The sequence below is a fragment of the Macaca mulatta genome, chromosome 9 (assembly GCF_049350105.2).
Source record: "Macaca mulatta isolate MMU2019108-1 chromosome 9, T2T-MMU8v2.0, whole genome shotgun sequence".
NCBI lineage: Eukaryota > Metazoa > Chordata > Mammalia > Primates > Cercopithecidae > Macaca > Macaca mulatta.
This window is the reverse complement of record NC_133414.1, coordinates 144,647,932-144,669,535: the sequence shown is the minus strand read 5'-3', so window position 1 is coordinate 144,669,535 and position 21,604 is coordinate 144,647,932. Positions and strand designations below refer to the sequence as shown.

At 56.4% G+C, this 21,604-nt stretch overlaps 1 protein-coding gene across 2 annotated transcripts in view; it reads right to left on the bottom strand.

Moving 5' to 3' along the window:
* The window catches only part of INPP5A (inositol polyphosphate-5-phosphatase A), a 249,651-nt gene extending 228,247 nt beyond the window's left edge, over window positions 1-21,404 (bottom strand). The window contains exon 1 of one of the 2 annotated variants that reach the window (XM_028827054.2): window positions 21,016-21,404. In XM_028827054.2, the coding sequence (XP_028682887.1) occupies window positions 21,016-21,090 (75 nt within the window). In that variant the 5' untranslated portion in view covers window positions 21,091-21,404. The remainder of the gene's footprint in view (window positions 1-21,015) is intronic. The other variant, XM_077947896.1, reaches the window with a different exon arrangement.
* Window positions 21,405-21,604: the final 200 nt, after the last annotated feature.

Below are 21,604 nucleotides of genomic sequence, written 5' to 3'. Positions count from 1 at the left end.
ACTGCTGGAGGCCTATAGTTTGATACCAGACTACAACATAGCAACACCCTGTCTTTACGAACTAAAAATTTTAAAAATTTGTCAAGCATGCTGACACACACCTGTAGTCCCAGCTACATGAGATGCTGCTGCTTGGGAGGTGGGAGGATACTCTGAGCCCAAGAGGAGGCTACAGTGAGCTATCATCGCACCACTGCACTCCGGCCTGGGCAACAGAGCGAGAACCCGCCTCTTAAAAAAAAAAATTAAAATGTGCCATGGATTTGAATAAGCGTTGCTTCAAAGCAGATCTACAAATACCCGGTAAGCACATGAAAGACACTCAACACGATTACTCATCAGGGAAATGCAATTCAAAGCCACCAGGAGATACCACTGCACACCCACCAGGATGGTTACAGTAAAAGAGATGGACAATCACGAGTACTGTTTTGTGATGTTGTAAGTCTGCAGCCCTCAGACACTGCTCACAAGAATGAAAAATGCTGCAGCTACTGTGGAAAGAGTCTGGCAGTTCCTCAAAAAGTCAGAATTATCACGTGACCCAGCAACCCCACAAGCAGGTCTACACCCGAGAGAGCGGAATACACATGTTCATACAGCAACTTGCACATGGACACTCATGTCCATCAACTGATGAACGGATACACGAAATGTGATCTCCGCACAATAAACAGCATTCAGTCATGAGAAAGAAGCACAGGCGAGCCCAGAACACACATGCTGAGTAAACAGAGTCCCTGGAACACACGTGCCGAGTAAACAGAGTCCCTGGAACACACGTGCCGAGTGCGTGAAGTCTGACGCGAAGACCACACACTGTTTGATTCCATTTGCATGAAACATCCAGAACACGTCAACCCACAGAGACAGAAGTGGCTTCATGGTGGGGGGAAGGGGGAAAATGAGGGTGTCGTCAAATGGGTACTGGGTTTCTTTCCAAGGTGATAAAAACATTCTGAAATCAGTGATGATGGTCACACAATCTTGTGAATATGATAAAACACTGAACTGTGCAGGTTTTATGGTGCCTGAATTTTGTCCTAATTTTTTTTTTTTTTTTTTTTTTGAGACGGAGTCTCGCTGTGTCGCCCAGGCTGGAGTGCAGTGGCGCGATCTCGGCTCACTGCAAGCTCCGCCTCCCGGGTTCACGCCATTCTCCTGCCTCAGCCTCCGAGTAGCTGGGACTACAGGCGCCCGCCATCACGCCCAGCTAGTTTTTTGTATTTTTAGTAGAGACGGGGTTTCACCGTGTTAGCCAGGATGGTCTCGATCTCCTGACCTCGTGATCCACCCGCCTTGGCCTCCCAAAGTGCTGGGATTACAGGCTTGAGCCACCGCGCCCGGCCAATTTTGTCCTAATTTAAAGGTAATATCAACAACAATCAACGCAGTCAACACAGGCTTCCCCAAATGACAGGACTAACCCCTCACTGATGGGACAGCTTTACCACATGTGCGCTTCAGCCAGCAGGGCCGAGGGAATCACTGCTCCGAAGCCACTGACGGCCCCACACGGCGGGCAGGCTTCCTCTGGAGGCGAGCACAGTACCACGTCTGTGTGTGATCAAGGACCATGAGGCAGTGAGTGGCCAGCCGGGCAAGCTCAGGGGCCCTCAGGCAGCTGGTTGGGTGGGAGGCAGGGACAGAGAGGGCGTGGGCTGGAGGACGGGGCTGGACCATCACGAGGAGGTCGATGGGTCTGGGAGGGCGGCTCCAGCTGGTTGGGCTCGGCCAGGGTGGGCATCGTGGGCAGAGGGCTTCCCTCGGGGGTGTGGAAGGAACAGCAGCTCGCAGAGCCACACACCGTGGCCCCAGAAGCTGCAGTGCACAGCAGGTGTGAAGGGCGGCACTGGTAGGTGCCTGGGGGTCCACCTGGGAATCACCACTGCAGGGCGACTACCAGCTCCAAAAGCCACGTGGAATATCCTGGTCCCACGCTGACCCAAGGAGTTTAGGCAAAGGATGTCAAGAAGCTGGTCAACTGCATGGGATGGCAGCGAGGCTAGGCCAGCACTGGGCCCAATGCTGCTAAGGCCACAGCCTCCCTACTGGAGCGTCCCCCGGCACCAGGGAGGAGGAGGAAGGGCTCCTCCCACAGCGCTCCTCGTTGGCAGCTGCAGCCAGCCTCTCTCCACACCTGGAGCTCTACCAGCCACAGGAGACCGGACGTGAGGGACAAGTGGACCCCATGCATATGCACCACCCCCCCAGAGGGAGTCTGATGGAGACTCCAGTCTCTACTACACAGGAGCCGGCGTGGACGTGGCTTCAGGAGGAAGAAATACCAACATGTCATGCAGCTGTCAGGGCCTGAGGAGGGAGACTGGACATCAGACGAGGATCATGTGGGATTAGCCATGATGAGCCCCGGAGTGAGCACCCTCTCAGGAGAGCCATGGGCGCCAGCGAGCGTGTGCACGCATGCTCAGCACGTGGGCTGGGGACACCCGGAGCAGCTCAGGGAAGTCGCGGCTCTGCGTGGCCCTTGGCACACCCCGTCACATGTGCAGCTGGCAGGAAGGCTATCAGGACACAGAGCGCCCCTTCCCTGCTGACACCTCCAGGTACTCTGGCCTGCCCTGTGGAGCCTCCACCCAGACAGCCAGGCGGCTTTTACTATCAGTTAAGAAGCCATGGTGGCCACATTTAGGTTCTACAGCAATTTAATTTTTCATGGGTGAGAATCTTCTCACTTTCAACAGTGAAAATGACCACAGTCCAGGCCCCAGGTCCACTGGGATGACAGGGACTAGAATTCTCACGGCAGGAGGCGGGCGCACGGGATGGACTGAGGGAGCACAGGGCCTCACCTGGCTCTGCCCAGCTTGGCATCACTCCCGCCACAAGCCGTGGCTGCCACACTCTGAACAGGGACCCTGGGTAAGATGCACACGTTAGGCTATGGCCCTCCCCGCCCATGCCCACACGCATTCAAAAGAGAACTAAGGCAAGTACCCTCAGGAGGCCTCACCTCCCTGCAGCCCGAGACACTCGGGCCCCTTTTAACCCAAATATGGTCTGACCCCCCAAAACGACCTCACAACCTGTGGTTACACCCTGAGTCCGACAGACATCAATTCCACAGGCCCCAGGTTCAAACCAGCACTCAATGACCCTCTCCACTTGCAGGCATGGACATCAACTCAGAAAAGAGGCGAGAAGAAAAAACTGACTCAGCCCCACACAAAGTGAGTAGCCGAACCAGCGACTCAGAGCGGCCATTTTCTTCTGATTTCTGTGCAGGTCTCCTGTTGGCATTAAGCAGTTGGGGAAACCCCCACGTGACTCTGCACAGGGGCTCCTCCGCCGCATGGTGATGCTGCGTGGGTGTGGCACAGGCCAGGCGCCCGCTTGCTGCAGGAGGGCACTGCTCCAGGAGCCCGCATCTGCCCAGCACTGAGCACTGTGACCCGTGGCCTAACCAGAACACATCCCAGGCTCCATGGGAGTCACAGCGGCCCCGGGCGAGGGTGCCCGAGCCTGGACTCCATCCCTCATGTGAGACAGTCAGTTGCGGCGGCAACAGACACCAAAGGATACTCCTCTTCAAGGGAAAACCTTCTCCCCAGAAAGCCGGGCCCGTCAGCCTTTAGGCGGAACTGACCAAACCTTCCACTCAGACCTTCCAAACGGGTGTCAATGTACAAAAGAAACACACACAAAGGCCACAACATGTGCGTACAATGAGACTCATGAAGAAAACTTTCAGCCAAGAGTGCCATACAGAGTGACCTCTCTACACCCATCAGTAAACACCGTTCTGAGAAGTCACAACCCTAAGTCACTCAGCATCAGGAAGCGCAATGACAGATGTGTCTGTTCCACAAACCCTACAGTCACTGCCTCATCAAATAACTTATCAGCAACCTAAATACAACATCTGCAAGGGCTCCAAAGTTCTAAAATCAAAATCACAGAAAACCAAAAAAAATCCCAAAAATGATAATATAAGTAACCAAGGAAATGCAAATTAAATTAGAAGAGATGCCATTTTACACATCTAATAGGTCACATTTTAAAGCCTGACCACACCAAAAGTTGTCAAGGACGTGGAATATCAGGTCCTCTCCGCCAGCCCGGTGGAAGTGTGTGATGAGCATGTGTGTGATGCACACGTGTGTGCCTATGTGCTGTGCATGTATGTGCATTATGTTGTGCATGTGTATGGTGTGCACATATGCACCTGTGTGGTGCATGCTTGTAAATGCATGTGTGTGCATGTGCTGTGCATGCATGTGTATGCATGTTGTGTGTGTGGTGTGCATGCTTGTACATGCACGTGTACATATGTGCTGTGCATGTATGTGTATGCATGTTGTGCGTGTGTATGGTGTGCACATATACACCTGTGTGGTGCATGCTTGTACATGCATGTGTGTGCCTGTGGTGTGCAAGTGTGTGTTGTGCGTGTGTGTACAGAAACTTGGCACACTGGAGAGCAGCTTCCACCAGCCCCAACAGGTGCCCAGAGATCCTGGCCCTGGTCCCCGAGCAGGTGCACGGAGAGGGCTTGCCGCATCAGCCCATGTGACAGCCAAACAGGAAACAGCCTCAGTGTCCACTGTGGGTCTGTGGATGCATTCTGGTGTGTTCATTCGGTGGGCAAATCTCACAGCAGTTAAAATGCAGCAAGACCTCACATGCCTGCAGGACAAAGCCACAGGAGGACACAGTGACAGTCCCCAGAGCGTGCTGTCAAGGAGGACCTATGCGTCTGGCAACTTCAGCACGGGGGCCGGGCTGGGCATCTGCACAAGGAAGGGAGCCCACAGGCTGGGACAGACGCCTGGGGGAAGGCAGCTCCTGTACTTCAGGGGCCGGGCAGCCCCCCGAGACACCAGGGCACAGCAGACCCCAACTGAGGTTCCACTCAAGTGTGGAATTGAACTTTCTCCATGAAAAGCACCAGGCGCCGAGCCAAGGGGAATTCCAGCAGGCAAGGGGCTGTTCATCCTCTTAGAAAAAGGTGAAATGCATGTTTTTCATCTGTGATGCGGATTCCTAATGCAGCCGCTGCCATAAAACGCTGAAATCACCCTCTGGTCTGTCTGTGCTGAGGGCAACAGAACACGCTGCCGAGTGTGACAAGGTGTGTCAGTGTTGTGCCCGTCTGGGCCGAGTGTGACAAGGTGTGTCAGTGTTGTGCCCGTCTGGGCCGAGTGTGACAAGGTGTGTCAGTGTTGTGCCCGTCTGGGCCGAGTGTGACAAGGTGTGTCAGTGTTGTGCCCGTCTGGGCCGAGTGTGACAAGGTGTGTCAGTGTTGTGCCCGTCTGGGCCGAGTGTGACAAGGTGTGTCAGTGTTGTGCCCGTCTGGGTCACTCTACACGAAAACTAAACTGAAATTGTCAAGGTTCTCAAAGTTCATAGACCAGTGTTCTCCGTGACGCTGGGATACACTCAAACTCTCTCCCTGATAAGACAGAAGTCCCAAGTGTGCGCATTTGAGTTTGTGACCCACGGCTCTCAGGAGGCGAGCCAGGACGGCCCCACTGTCCAGAGGCTCCGGGTCACCCCGTGCACTTTGTGGGCATACACCAATGGCGCCGGGTCCCCTGAGTCACTTCACGCTCCTCATCCTCCCAGCATGGCCACAGCCCAGCCCAAGCCCCCCTTCTTCCCCTTCCGGCCTGGCGACTTATCAGAAGTTCAACAAAAACAGATAGGCCCCGGCAGCCCCACTGGGCCAGCGCCTGTAAAATGGGGTAACCGTACCCAGGGGACAACAGCCTCTCCTATGACATCTTCTCACTGGTCACAGAGAGGGATCAGGAGCCCCCTTCCCCAGCACAGTGAAGAAATAGGGGCCTGAGCACCATCACACATCACCACCTAGCCTGCAGCACCTGGTCCTGCTGCTTGCCACCCACACCACCCACCCCACCATGCCATCTATGCCACCCACACTGACCACGCCAGCCATACCACCTATGTCACCCACGGCAGCCACACCACCCACACTGCCCATGCTACCCACACTAACCACACCAACCATACCACCCACACCAACATGCCACCCACACACCCACACTACCAATATCAATGCCAACCATGCCACCCACACACCCACGCTACCAATATCAATGCCAACCATGCCACCCACATTGATCACACCAACCACACCAACCATGCCACACACAATACCATGCCACCCATACTACACACATAGACCAACCATGCTGCCCACATCAATGCCAATCATGCCACCCACACCAACCATGCCGACCACAACACCCATCCCACCCACACCAACCATGCCAACCACAACACCCATGCCACCCACACCAACCATGCCGACCACAACACCCATGCCACCCACACCAACCATGCTGACCATGTCAACCACAACACCCATGCCACCCACACCAACCATGCCGACCACACAGCTTCCCAGGCAGGCTCAGCTCCCATTTCCCGCCTCTCAGTAATCTGAACAGCTGCCCCTTCCTTATTCTCCAGTTGGCTCTGATCCTCAAGCCCTCAGAACCCAGCCCCACCACTTGCCCAGGAGCCCATCTGTGGTGTCCACCTGCGCTGTGGACTCTGCGTGCCCTAAGCCACCCTCCAGTCACTGGACAAATCCCTCATCTCCTGCTGGAGCTCAGAGGCCAGGGCACCTGGTGACCACAGCCACGGAGCCAGGCAGCACAGGACACTAGCCTTGTGCCCTGTGAGCACAACAGGCTAGTGAGGCCCTGAAAGTGACAACAGATATTCCAAATACTTCCTATCTGAATAAATATTTAACCAAGGCTCTGAGGATGTGCCCACCAATCCTCCCTCCCTATCCTACTCAATATGCCACCAAGGCTCTGAGCAGGCACCCACCAATCCTCCCTCCCTATCCCACTCCATATTCTACCAAGGCTCTGAGCAGGCGCTCACCAATCCTCCCTCCCTATCCTACTGAATATTCCACCAAGGCTCTGAGAAGCCGCCCACCAATCCTCCCTTCCTATCCTACTGAATATTCCACCAAGGCTCTGAGAAGCCGCCCACCAATCCTCCCTTCCTATCCTACTCAATATGCCACCAAGGCACTGAGCAGGCACCCACCAGTCCTCCCTCCCTATCCCACTCCGACTTCACCAAGGCTCTGAGGCAGCGCCCCATAAACACTCCCGAATGAATGGGAGACAAGGATGCAGGAGGATGCAGCCTCACACAGAAACTCTCCTGGTCCTTGGGCCTGCCCCTCCACCCGCAGACTCAGCACAGCAGAATCAGAGGACACCTGGAGCCCATGTGGGGGGCACCACCAGGCTGGGCCATGTGGGGGGACCACCAGGCTGGTACCACCAGGCTGGGCGGCAAGGCAGGCAGAGCTCCGAACCCCAGGGACTCCCCAGGCAGCACCCAGTTTAATTGTGTGGCCAACTATTCAGAGAAGACCCCTTCTGGCTCTTCTGACGGTCTTGGTCAGTCCTGCCTCTGTCCCCCTGGGTCCTGCCTCTGTTCCCTAGCTGCTCAGGTCCATTCCCACCCCATGTCCCTCCAGCCTGGGCCCAGGCCTCCATCTTCCACCTGAGTATGATGCACACACTGCCCACTGCAGCAGTGAGGGAGGCGCAGCCGTTACAGCAAACAGGAAGTTGCAACAGCTCTGAAAAACCGTAACGGTGATGGAGAAAATTAAAGCAAGCCATATGTCCCCACAAGTCTGTGTGCTACTTGGACAGATGTCGTTCTCAAGAGAACCAGCTCCTCTGAGAGTCCCACCAAATGACCCCACGTGACCCACAGTGGTGGGTCCACTTGGCACTCAGACGCATGGCACAGTGGCGAGTCCACTTGGCACTCAGGCGCGTGGCAAACACTTGCTGAGCTAGAAGCCTGGTGTCCCCGACCACCTGGAGGGACGCTGCAGGCAGGTGAGGGTGGGTTGGTCTGTCCCCTAACTAAACCACTCTTTGGAAGAAACAAAGCAACAAGCAGTCAACCCAGTTCTCAGCTTCACACTTGCAGGCTCATCCATGTGGTCAGAGCGCCAGGGGCCACAGGAAGGGGCTCCCCCACTCAACTCTGCGTCTAACATTTCACAGTGCCAGCAGGTGGCAACTGACAGCCGCTCAGCAGCCTGAAAGGTAAGCAAGGGAGAGTGCTCAGGGCTAAGGCTCTGCAGCTGCCCAGCAGGCTCGTGCTCTGGGCCTTGGCCCCTCATCTGCTCAGTGGGCTCAGGCAGGAACCTGCGCCAAGCAGCGTGTGGCTACTGAAGCCACTGGCCCAAATGGACCACAGTGCAGCCCCTTCCAGGTGGGTTGCAGAGTCCCCACAATATGGCCCACTGTCACCCAAGGATGGCCAGGTCCGCCCTAGAGAGCCGCACACCCAGTGACCACCCTGAAGGCCAAACGCCGTAGGGGCCAGTTGGTGGCCAAAGAGACAACAGCTAGGTCTGGTAGAACCGCCCCTGTAGTGCCAAGGATCTAAGACAACAGGAGGCGAGGTCAGCGACCATGGCCCCTCAGACCTCCACCATCTTCCATGAGGTCCAGTGGGACCAAATTAGTGTTTCTGTTTGTTTTAATACTGAAATAGCCAGACGCCCCCACCCCCAGCTGTCCTACAGTGGACGTCCTGTGGCCTGCGTGCCCAGACCAGGATGCCGGCTTGGCCACTTGCATTCAGGAGGTTCGTACCATGTGGCTCACAGCCAGGCCCTCTCAGCACATCAAGGGACACAGCGGCCGGTTCGTGGAAATGCTCAGCCTGAGGGTGTCGCCTCCCTCCTCACGGGTGCTGCTCCAGGCATGGTGAGGTTCACCTTGGAATAACAGCAGTGTCACAGGTTCACAGGTGGCACTAGCTGCAGAACCAACAGAGTTGCTGCTGAGATCCGCACCTGGACTCCCAAAGACCCTGACACCCAGGAGAGAGTGGTCGCTGGAGAGGACAGGGACTACAGGCCAGCGGCCTGAGACAGTCACCCGGAGCAGCCTCACCACATCCCTGAGAGGCTGGAGAAGTGAGTTAACCTGCGGAACCACTCTGACCCTGAACAGTGGCAATGTGGTCTCCTAAGCTCTCTCTGCTCTCCCCCATAAATATTAGTAACTCAAGATTGACCCCATCTTCTACTGCCTGGTTAGTAACTCAAGGCTGACCCCATCCCCTAATGCTTGCTTAGTAACTCGAGGCTGACCCCATCCCCTAATGCCTGGTTAGTAACTCGAGACTGACTCCATCCCCTAATGCCTGGTTAGTAACTCCAGGCTGACCCCATCCCCTAATGCCTGGTTAGTAACTCGAGACTGACTCCGTACTCAAAGGCATAGTGACCGGGTCATCACATCAGTCCTATAACAGAGACACACCATCCCCACCATGCAGACCAGGCGCAGAGGGTGGGGCTGCAGGAGCCCAGGCTGGGCTGAGAGGCCCCGACCCGTGTCACAGAGCCCCACGGAAGCCCGGCTCCCATCCTGCAGTTGCAGAGCTCCAGGACACACACCTGTCTGCTCCTGCTTCACCTGCACTCACCATGCTCATCACACCTGCCACCTGCCAGGCAAACGGGAGCCTCTTAGCAGGGGCCTCACATCCCACAGGCCCTCCTGGAGGGGTGGGCAGAGGGTAGCCCGCCAACACCGTCATCCAGCTGTCAAAGCCATTACTAATGCGGCAAGATAACCATCCTTGTGGGGAATTATTATTTGGAAGCAGGACCAGAAATGAGAGTTAAACCGCAAGATGCCACCACACAGCCATAATTAAAAAGACAAATGCCACCAAGTGCTGGCATGATGCAGAACAGTTAGAGACCTTCCACACCACTTGACGGGGCACGAATGGGGCAGCAACTATGGGAAGAATTGAGCAGCTCCTGGAAAGACAGCCACAGAGTGACCGCTCGGCCAGCCCTAGAGCAGTTACACCCTCGTCCACATAGGCACGTGTATATTCGTAAACAGCACACCAGCCACAATAGCCCCAATGTCCATCCATGGGCGACTGGAGAAACGAGGTATGCCTCCACACAGGGGACGCTGCTCAGCCATGAAACAGGGCAGATGAGCCCAGACGCAGTGGCTCACACCTGTTATCCCAGCACTTTGGGAGGCCAAGGTGGGAGGATCACTTGGGGCCAGGAATTCGAGACCAGCCTGGGCAACAGAGCGAGATCCCATCCCTACAAAAAATTGTAAAAGCCTGGCGTGGTGGCTGTGCCTGTGGCCCCAGCTACTCAAGAGGCTGAAGCAGGAAGAATGCTTGAGTCCAGGGGTTTGAGGCTTCGGCGAGTGGTGACTGCACCACTGCACTCCAGCCTAAGTGAAAGTAAGATCCTATCTCAAAAAAAAAAAAAAAAAAAAAAAGCCAGGTAAACTGTTGATATGCAAAGCATGTCAATACAAATCTTGAAATACTGCGTTATGCTAAGTCAAAGAAGTCAGATGTGTGAAAACAACACATCCTATGGTTCACGATAGGATGTGAACCACAATAGGATATGAACCCTCAGTGCAGGCCAACTGGCGGGACAGAGAGCAATTGTGGCCCAGGGCCAGGAGCAGGGACTGAGGAGGGAAGTGTCTCAAAACTGAGCTGCGGTGATGGTTACACATCGCAAATATTTTCTCAAAGTCAGTGAACCACACACTCACACTGGGTGAACTGCATGCTATTCAAATCCCAGGTAAATAACACTGTTAAATGCACAAACACAAAAGCCAACCAGATCTCGGAACCCCCCAGGCCTTGCCCTCTTCGCCAGGTGCGAGGCAGGAGCAGAGCCGACTCCAGGGCCACTGGCAACAGGCAGCAGAGGCCTGGCCTGGCCTTTGGTGATTTCAACACCCCCTCCCCTGGCCCCACTGACCTCCTGAGCATGGCATCTATGGCTGCAAACACCACCACGGTCCAGGGACTACTGGATCCACAGCTCCTCCAACTCCCTTCCAGCTGCATTGGCCCCATCCCACCCCCACACCCATTTCAGCAGAACCCGAAGGGGAGGCCAAGGCGAGCGGATCACAAGGTCAGGAGTTCGAGACCATCCTGGTCGATATGGTGAAACCCCGTCTCTACTAAAAACACAGAAAAAAATTAGCCAGGCGTGGTGGTGCGCGCCTGTAATCCCAGCTACTCAGGGGGCTGAGGCAGGAGAATTGCTTGAACCCGGGAGGCGGAGGTTGCGGTGAGCCGAGATCACGCCATTGCACTCCAGCCTGGGCGACAGAGGGAAACTCCATCTCAAAAAAAAAAAGACGCCGTGGTCCCTGCCCCAGACGCTGCTGCCCAGAGGTCAGCACACCTGAGGGTGACGCCGCAGTCACGGTAAAACACAGTATGACGGGCAGGGAGCTTGGGACTAGCTCGGTGGGTCACCAGGAACACTTCACAGGGCTGGGGGACGTGGGCTGTCCCTTGAAGGGGGAGAAAAATCCTGCTTGCCCAGGCGAGGCGTCCAGGAGGAACCCCTTGAAAACTGAGCCCCTCAAGCTGAGGCATGAAGGTGTGAAAAACCAAGTCCTGTTCAGGCCACGGGCACTTGGGTGGAGAAGGAGGAGATGGGAGGTCAGCCCAGGGCAACGGCGAGGATGAGGTGCCCGGCCTCCCGGGAATCCCAGATGCCAGGCAGGTGGTCAGAGACAGGTGCTCCCTCCCGGTCATATTCACCAGAGGGAGCTGGGCCTGGGCTCGCAGAACCTCACACCACCCAGGCAGCCGAGTGCACTGCTCAGCCTGGACCACGCGCCACGGACAGAAGCAAAGGCCAGGCTGTTACCCAGAGGCCGCGAGAGCGCCCGACGTCAGGAAGAGGATGGAGAGAACCCCTCTAGGGACACCTGATGGCAGTAATGCCTCACTCGGCCCAAAGGCTGACGGTCCAGAAACCATGTGACAGCTACGCCCTCCCTGGCCATCCTGAGCCACCATGCAAGGTGGGATTCCTACTCCCTGGGCACGGACACGCTGACAGGTGGGGCACGGACAGGCTGACAGGTGAAACACAGCCCAATGCCACACGTGCAAGGAGGGGAGGGGCCTGCCCCGCATCCACATGGACCTGGACTGTGGCCTCGCACCTGGCACTGAAGGCGGGATTTCCTCTCCACAGGGACTTGGGCCAAAGTCAAGTCTCTGGTTCTTTAATCTCCTCTGGTTCCTGGAATGAGGACCAGTCATGCAGGACCCCGAGAGGGGAGGACACAGAAAGGAAGGCCGTCTGCGGCAGATGACACAGCCTGCTAACCAGGGCCAGGCCTGGGCTCTGCTGAGCAGGAAACAGAGTCTGCCCCTGCCAGAGTGCAGTCCTGGTGCCCACAGGAACAAAGGCAGGGCCAGGCAAGACCAGCCAGGCAGGCCCAGGCAGAAACGTGAGGGAAAGGCCAGGAAGAACAGTAGCTGGGCAGTCACGTGGGGACAAGGGGACAGGCCAGAGCCCAGAGGGCCCGGGGTCTGCAGTGCACCCAGGAAGAGGGGCAGTTCCGTGCAGGCTACACAGATCTGCAGACCCAGGAGACCCCACACAGAGACACCTGGGACAATTCAGCGTGGGAAAGAGGCGGGGAAGGGGCTGGGGGAAGGGGCCGGGGAAAGCCAGCCGAGGCAGCCCTGCTAAGCCCTCGCCCACCTTCCAAGACACAGAAGGGGCAGCACACCCCCGACACAGCAACCAGCTGATCCCCAGCAACCCCTAAAAAGGAGTCTCAAACTCCTGTCGGAGAGAAGGACCAAGAAGACAACCGGCTTAAGGTCACTGAGACCCACCAGTGGGTCAGCGTTCAAGTAACAGGCTGATCCGGAGGCCATGCTCCTGGAGGTGGGGCTGCTCTCACTCACGACAGGGAAAAACCAGAAGCGGCGTCTTCTGAGCCTGGAGTGGCAGCAGAGTGCCTTCCCGACACTCAGGGCACACGACTGGGAAATCACTTCTGCACCAACAATAAGACTCCTGCGGGCTGGGAGCGCCATCACCCCAGACCCACCCCAGAAGTGGTGCCCAGCCCCAGCCCACCCAGGGCGACTGGTGGCTTCCACATCCTCGGGAGTGTGCTTGTCACGTGAGCACGTGGCGTGACACGCTGAGGGCTGCAGGCTCCAGAACGTCCCCAGATGCCTCCGCCACTCACCCCAACACCACAGTGCTGCCGGCCCTGTACACAGGCAGGACCTGGTGGACGCTCCCCCAGAGCCATTTCCACGTCTCCAAACACACCTTTAACGTTAGAGCCTAAAGAGTGGACACAGTGCAGGCGCCATCCACACTCTTGTCACCTCAGTCCGAGCGGAGGCAGCAGCCACGACTGAGGCAGTCGGCCTTCCCAAAAGCCAGGCCTGCAGCCAGCGCTCAGAGCTCCACAGAGCAGGAGGAGCTCGGAAAAGGCCAGATCTGAGCCCACGGCAGCACCAGCCAGACCTGGCAGGGCGGGCCTTGGGGCTCCAGAGCCTCTGAGCCCAGTTCCTGGTTCCCACCGGGCTCTGAGATTCCCAAGTGTCCCAATTAATGGCCCTGAGCAAAGGAAGGCGGAACTCGACAGCCACTTTCAGGTCTGCATGGGGACAGCCTGCCTGTTCCGCCCGCTCTTCCCCTAGGGCCCCCACAAGTATTTCACCGGAGTGTGCTCACATCAGAAGGACCCGCCCAGGAAACAGCGGGGACACCCTGGCAGGGGCAGTGGAGCACAGAGTGGCAGGTGGAGAGATGCCCACCCTCCTCCGCCTGGACCCCATTCCCGGATGGAGACCACCTCCCTGGAGGCTGTCCCTCTGTGAGCCCCACAGCTCAGAGAGACCTGCCCTCTCCTGCCCCAAGCAGCCCTCTCAGCCACCCCAATCCGGGCAAAGCCTTCCTTCCAAATGCCACTCCAGCCCCGGACAGAGGGGCTCTACATGTGATGCTTCACGCTGGGGCAGGCCCGGGTCTGGATTTCTGTAACTTCTGAATTAGACCCAACAAGCCCACGGAAACACCCCAGTACCGGCCTCTTCCCTGAGAATCAGGCCCCCACCAAGCACAGCCATCCAGGAGCTGCGCGGGGCCCTCTGCCATGCTCCACCTGCCCCACACCTCCACACGGACAGGCACTCCTCAGTGGCGCTGGCCAGAGCAGGGCTTCTGGGAGCAGTGCGGGCGACAGGGACGGACGTGACCACGCCTACGTGCAGACATTCTCACAACACTGCCCGACAGGTCGATCTGGGTGCTTACTTCAAAACATGAGGAATCGTTAATATTTCAAACCAAAGAAGTCCCACCCCCACCCCCAACCCGAGTGATCTAAACTCTCTCCTCAGCAACTCTAGAGACTGATAAAAACAGGAAGTAAACGGGGGATGAAAGTTTGTGAGCAGAGAGAACACGGCTGTTCTCAAAGGCTGAATCCGTAACAATCCAAAGAGCACGGCCTGCTGCATCCCAAATGCCAGGGCCGGAGGGAGAAGGGCACACAGAGCTGGGAAACAGAGAACTGCCAGGTTTATTCCAAAAGTCTAAAAATCAAGGACAGACCCGAAATGATGCTGTGTAAGGTGAGCAGGTGTTCAAGACGTGGTTTCCTGAGGTGGCAGAAGTAGCTCCTGTACCCTGTGGCCAGGGCCGGAACCACAGTCGGATTTAACCCTCCCTGCCTGGAGACAGACGATCCTGCCCCTTATAAGCTCTGGCAAACAGGTCATAATTCTCCCAGGGAAAGTGCACTGAGATCTTGAGTCAGAGACAGCAATGCAAAAAAAAACAAAAAGGCTGCTGAGACACCTCCAGCCACGCCCACGGCTGCACAGAGGAAGGGAGGGCACCTGCAGAAGACGCTGAACCAAAGGCCGCCCCCATCCTCTCCATCCTCTGTGCCCAGCACACAGGGAGGAAGACAGCTGCCTCCGAAATGAGGACGCCCCAACCTCCTTGAGAGCTGGCACTCTGCTCCGGCTGGAGCAGCAGAGCAGGGCCCCACCTACTGCAGGCTGGCATCCTGGCTGTGCGCTTCTCCCTGGGAGTGGGCACCCACACAGAGGTGGCACTTACGGCCGTGCGTCTAGATGAGGTTCCAGGAAGGGAGAAGGGTGGCCAGCCTGAACCCAGGGGCGCCAACACCGAGACGTACAGAAACCTGAACCCTGGGACTCTGCTGGTAGGGATGTGACATGGTGCAGCCACCGTGGACTGCCCAACAGGCCCTCGAGGGTTAAATACAAACTCACCATGTCACCCAGCAATGCCATGACTATACACACCCAACAGCACTGAGAACGCATGTTCGCCTAGGGATGTCTGCACAGATGCGCACAGCAGCACTCTTCACCAGAACCGGAAGGTGGGAACGGGCCAGACATCCACAGCTGACGAGCACAGAAACAAAACCTGGTGTATCCACACAGTGGAATAGTATTCAGCCATAAACATGAATAAAGAGACTCGGCACTGTGTCTCATGCCTGTAAGCCCAGCACTTTGGGAGGCCAAGGCCAGGGGATCACTTGAGGCTAGGACTTTGAGACCAGCCTAGGCAGCACAGTGAGACCCCATCTCCTCAAAAAGTAAAAAAAAAATTAGCTGGGCATAGTGGTGCATGCCTGCACTCCCCATTATTCAGGAGGCTAAGGCAGGAGGATCACTTGAAGCCAGGAGGTCAAGGCTACAGTGAGCTGTGATCACACGACTGTATTCCAGTCTGGGTGACAGAGCAAGACCCTGTCTCTATAATAAGAAAGACAGACGGAGGAAGGAGGGAAGGAAGGAAGGAAGGAAGGAAGGAAGGAAGGAAGGAAGGAAGGAAGGAAGGAAGGAAGGAAGGAAGGAAGGAAGGAAGGAAGGAAAGAAGGAGGGAGGGAGGGCGGGCGGGCGGGCAGGCAGGCAAGCAAGCAATGAAGGACTGATGCATGCTGCAACATGGACACTTTTAACATATGCTCAGTGAAAGCAGCCAGATCAAAGGGCAGTGTCTGATTCCATGTACGTGAAACGCACGGGACAGGCAAATCCACAGAGATGAAAACTGACTGCAGGGGGTGGGGGAACTGGGGTACATGAGGCTTAGGTGCTAATACAGCTTCTTTTTGAGGTAATAAAAATGTTCTAAAATTGCCTGTGGTGACAGTCGCACACCCTGTGGATATACTGAAAACCAGTGAACTGTACACCTCATATGGGTGAAAGGGCTGGGTGTGACAGCTCACACCTGTGATTCCAACGCTCCCGGAGGCAGAGGTGAGAGCATTGCTTGAGCCCAGGAGTTTGAGCCCAGTCTGGTCAACACAGCAAGACCCCATCTCTACAAAAAATAAAAATAAAAAAATCAGCTGGGTGTGGTAGCGTGCACCTGTGGTCCCAGCTACTTGGAAGGCTGAGGTGAGAGGATGGCTTCAGATCACTTCAGCCCAGGAGTTCAAGGCTGCAGCGAGCCACCGCACTCCAGCCTGGGCTGTTTAACAGAATGAGTCCTTGTCTCAAAACTAAAAAGAAAAGGAAAAAGAAATGGGTGAGGGACATGGTGTGTGCATTCTGTCCCAGCACAGTCATTACCAACTGAAACGTCCCTGAAGAAAAAGGAGGATCCACGGAGGGAGCAAAAGTTCAGGCCAGTCACCGCCAGCTGGGCACCACCCGCACCCAGCCCTGGGCCCTGCTGTGCAGGAGTGCTGGGGCGGAGGCCTGGAGAAGGACACGGAGGGGAGACCCCCCCACCCCACTCGAGGGCTGCCATGGAAGAGAGTCAGGATGTCCTGCAGTGGCTGGAGGGAACATGGAGTTCAGAGTTTTCAAGGTGGGAGAGAGGGCAGTACCTTTGATGTTGCCAGGAACCACATGGCAAAGAGGGCAATGCTGATGCTACCAGAGAGAGATGCCAGCCTGCACTGCTGACCATCACCGACTCCACACCCACAGCAGCTCCGCCACCTCCACACTCTTCCAGGGCAAATCAACACCTGCTGACTGCAAGGCCCTCAGGTCCCTGCCAGCGAGCACTTGCCGAGCCCACTCTCACAGCCGTTCTGCAACCCTGGGTCTGGGCAGAGGGACAGGGCTGCCCGGGAGCTGACTAAGCAAAAAGGCAAACCAGCTCAGAACTGACTTAGCTGTGAGCAAGGAGCAGGAAGGGCCGCCAGGCAGATACCCGCCAGTGGGCTGTGCTCTCAGAATCAAGAAGCAGCCTGACCATGCAAGGGTGGGACGCAGTTATGACGCCACAGCTGGCAAGAATCTCACCTCCTCAATTCCCTTCTCATAAAAATGGAAGGAACCAAAAGCCAGAAACCTCACTTGTCAAAAAACCAGCCACATCAAAGCAAAACAATTAAATATGGACCCCGGTCACTTCTTTCCAAGCAAACGAGTAGTGACAGCAGGAGTCCAACTCAGGAATTAAAGACCAGCTGCAGGGCTCACTGAGGGCGGTCTGGCAGTCCATATAAGCAGCCTGGGAAAGTCCCAGGCACCCCAGCCACCTGGCCAGAGACAGGGGTGCCCATGACAGTTTGGGGAGGGAGGACTGGGCTGAGGAGGCCTTTTCACAGTTTGACTAGGTCAAAACTATTTCCATAATACTACAAAATGACTCCTCTTTCCATTCTCCTTGTCTCCTAGGGAAGAATGGCCAACACCTGAGGGGGTGCCTGTGCTGTGGGATGATGTCATCGCTCTGCCAGCTAGCGCAGCGAGCTACGTATTCTCATGCAGTCTCAGCTCCCAATATGGGAAACACTGGTAGTTATAACCGACATAAATAGGAACTCTTTCGGGTCCTCCATAATTTCTAGGAACGTGAGGGATAAGGGCTTGGGGACCGGTACACTGTAAGGCATTTACCGCAACACTGTCTGCTGAGGGTCAGAAGCAACCCCAGTGGGGACAGCCCCGCAGCCCACAGCACAGCCATTCTGGGGCCACAAAGATGGAGTAACGACAAGCAAACAGGAGCTGCCGAGCAAGACTCTGTGTGGATCCCAGGATGCTACACACCACAGCTGAAGCTTATGCACACATTAAGTTTTAAGAGGGGTTACCTCTGTACCAGGCACAGTGGCTCACACCTGTAATCCCAGCACTTTGGGAAGCCAAGGCAGGCAGATTGCTTGGGCCCAGGAGTTCGAGACCAGGCTGGACAACATGGCAAAACCTGGTCTCTACAAAAATTAGGCATGGTGGCGCACGCCTGTAGTCCCAGCTACTCAGGACGCTGAGGTTCACCTGAGTCAGGGAGGTCGAGGCTGCAGGGAGTTATGACTGCACCACTACAGCACTCTAGCCTGGGTGACAGAATGAGACCCTGTCTTAAAAAAAAAAGTGGGGGGAGGAGGAGGGGCCTTATGAGGGGAGACTTTCAAAACTGCAAAAGCAAAAGCAAACCACCTGTCACTTGTGCACAAAAGGAAAACAGAGTCCGTCACAGGCTGGGACATCTGCTTCAGATTCAAACACCTTCCTCCTCGGAAGCGTGACCAGCTCCAGCCCTAGTCACAGGTAAGCCTGGCTTCCAACCCGATGAGACTGGGCAAGACAGATTCCTTCACCGCCTGAGCACTGCCTGAGCACGGGACGGGCTGCACAAAGGCAAACAGCATCACAAAGCAGGTCCCCTGAAATCCAGGACAAGCCAAGCAACCAAAACCTCCTTCACTCATGAATTCCCTTCCACCGGCCAGGTTTCTGGCCCACAAGTACCACACCCCAAAGCTCAACCAAGGAAGGGGGCCTGGGAATATGAGTGCCTGGCTGGTTTCCACTGAAGGAGGCTGGGTCTGGCCCCCAGGGACTGACCTGCACACATTAAGAAATCTTCGGACACAGACAGATACGTTTCCACTCAGCCCTGAAATCACAACGCACCTTTCAGAATTAACCTATGTGCTGTTGACCAAAACGAATGTTCCTTCTAAACATAAACATAATGCAAAATTCCACATAGCCTTTAAGAAAAATGAAAATTCAGAGAAACTATGTTGCTAAACAAAAGTGAATTAAGTTACCCAATTTAATATCAACAGAGATAAATATGTGTATACAATTGAAACACAACAAAAATGCTAGAACTCAGAATCAAAGATTACTGGAAAGAACGTCTGCCCAGAAAAACTCTTTTCCCATTGAGACTAAAATGCCCCAACACGCTTAATGCTCCTGACATTTCTGAGGCTTTGAAGCCGCAGCTAACGGATCTGAATCATCTGAACAAACCATGCTACAGTGACATGTTACTGGAAAGCCTAGAATAGAACGCCAAATATACAGACACACACCCATGCCAGGCACTTTTGCAGAAAATGATCAAACATAAACCTAGATGAAGTTGTCCATAACAAAGTGTGAGGGAAAGCAGTTCGTCCCCAGCAGGTCAGTATAATACATGGGCACCTGGAAGTTAAAATAAGAAAAACAGAAAAACAGCGCCTTTTGTTAATAAAAACCAAACCTAGCCTGTGCATGAACTGAGCTTCATCAAACCCTTCACCCATGCTTGCTGCCAGCAAAGACACAAGACCTCCGCCTGAAATGGAAACCACGCGTGCATCAGTGGCACACATCCGTCATAAAGCTGGTGCGGCGCCCCACTGTTCACCTAGGGAGGGAGGGAGGGAGCATCCGTGGCTCCACGGCCTCCATCTGGGCCACTTGGAGCCGCACTCTGCTTTATTTGGGTTGGCAGCACGAGTACCAACAGCAGGGTGGCACCGTGGCTGAAACGCCGAACTAGGTCAGCCTGGCCTGCCTCTGGGGAGCTCCCAGTGCGCCCTGAGCCTTAGCTCCCTGGTCTCTCCAGAGACGGGGGTGCCCCCAGGATCCTGGGTGGGACTGAGGCTTGGGTGGGAGGAGCCCTAGAAGGTAAAGGCCATAGGCAATCAGCATCCCCTTTCTGCCCCTAAAGAGCTTCTCAACATCTTTTTCCTCAATAAATAAAAAATATAAAGTCCTACAGGGCTTTCAACAGACTTCCCTTATTTAAGAACTAAAGAGACACTAAGTGGCAGGGTTAAATGAGGGCACCCTATCCTCTGGCCTTGCAGGGACCGACGGACAGTGAGGCCGGCACCCAGGCATACAGGAGCTGGGGCTGACAGCCAGAGAGGAGGGCCTAGGCTCAGAGGACAGGGACCAGGGGTGGGAGTCAAGGGTTAGAGTTTGGGAAGCAGGCTCAAGGCCCAGGCTTAATGATCAGGATTCAGGATTCAGGATTCAGGGGCAGGAGCGTTTTGGAGAAAGGGGCCAAGGATGGGATCTAGGAACCAGAGTTAGGGGCCAGGTTCAGAATTGGGTTTGGGGCCTGACTCTGGAACCAGGGTTCCAGGTTCAGGGGTCGAGGACAGGGGTTCAGGGCCATAAGCTGGGGCCTGAGCTTGAAATTCAGGGTTCAGAGTCAGGCTAGATTGGCTTTAGGGGCAAGGACCACAGTATGAAGGCTGGGATTCTTGGGCTAGAATTCAGGGTTTGGGGAACAGGGACAGGAGGCTGGGGCCACAGCCCAGTGTCAGAAGTTCCTGGGTTAGTGTTTGTGGTTATGTTTCAGGGCTGGGGTCCAGGGCTCAGGGACCAGAGACAGAGGTTTGAGACCAGGTTCTGTAACCAGGGTTCTGCAGTCAGGATTTGTGATTCCAGTGACCATGGATCTGGGGTTCAGGGCCAGGGTTGGGGATGGGCATTCCAGGGCCAGGGTTCTGAGGATTCGGAAATCAGGGCTGGGGCAGGGTTTTGTGCGCACAGACCCTGTTTCTGGGGTTTGGGTTCCAAGGACTGTTAACAGGGGATCTGACAGGGTTTTAATATTGGAGTTTCCAGGTCAGGATTTGGAAACAGGAGTTCAGAGGCAGGGTCCCAGGGTCAACGGTCAGCTGCTGGAGGATGGGGTTCGGGGTTCAGGGCCCAGGTCTTCAGGTCTCGGGCTTGGGGATCAAGGGGTCTGGGCTCCCAGACTTGGGAATCAGGACAAGAGTCTGGGGTCCTGGGTACAAGGATCAGAGTCTGAGGCCTTGAGGTCTGGAGGTTCAAGGTCCAGGGTCCAGGGCTTGGAGTTCCGGACCCCGGGGTCAGGGTCGGGGGTCCCGGGCTTGGGGTCGGGGCCTGCCGCCGGCGCGGGGCACTTACGTCGTCGAAGAGCGAGCCCACGTTGGCCGTGACCAGCAGCACCGCGGTGCCCGGAGCGGCCGCCTTCCCCGCCATGGTGCCCGGGCGGCGCGGGCGCAGGGCTGGGCGGCGGCGGCAGCGGCCGCTTCCTCCGGGACCGGCCGGCCGGGGTCTTCGCGGGGCCGCGGGGCGTCAGCTGCGCCGGGGGGCGGCCCCGGGGCGCATCGCGGGCTCGGCGGGTCGGCCGGGCCTGGCCGGGGCTCCGGCCTCGCGCTCGCTCGCTCGCTCGCTCGCTGCTCCGCGGCCCCGCGCCCGTCGCTCGCCGCCGCGCCTCACAGTGGCCCGCGCGCAGCCATTAGATCCGCTGGGAAAGTTCCCGCAGCCGCCGCCGACTCAGGCTGAGGGCAAGTCCCGCCCCTCGGAGCCGAGCCCAGGGCGGGGCCTGCGCGGGGCGGAGCCTGACTCGGGGTGGAGCCGGGCCTGGGGCGGGGCCCGTGCGGGGTGGAGCTAGGCCCGGGGCGGGGGCTTTGAGAGGGGGCGGAGCCTCGGGGGCGGGGCCTGAGCTGGGCTTAGATCTGAACAGAGTGGGGCGGGGCCTGTGGAAGGGGCG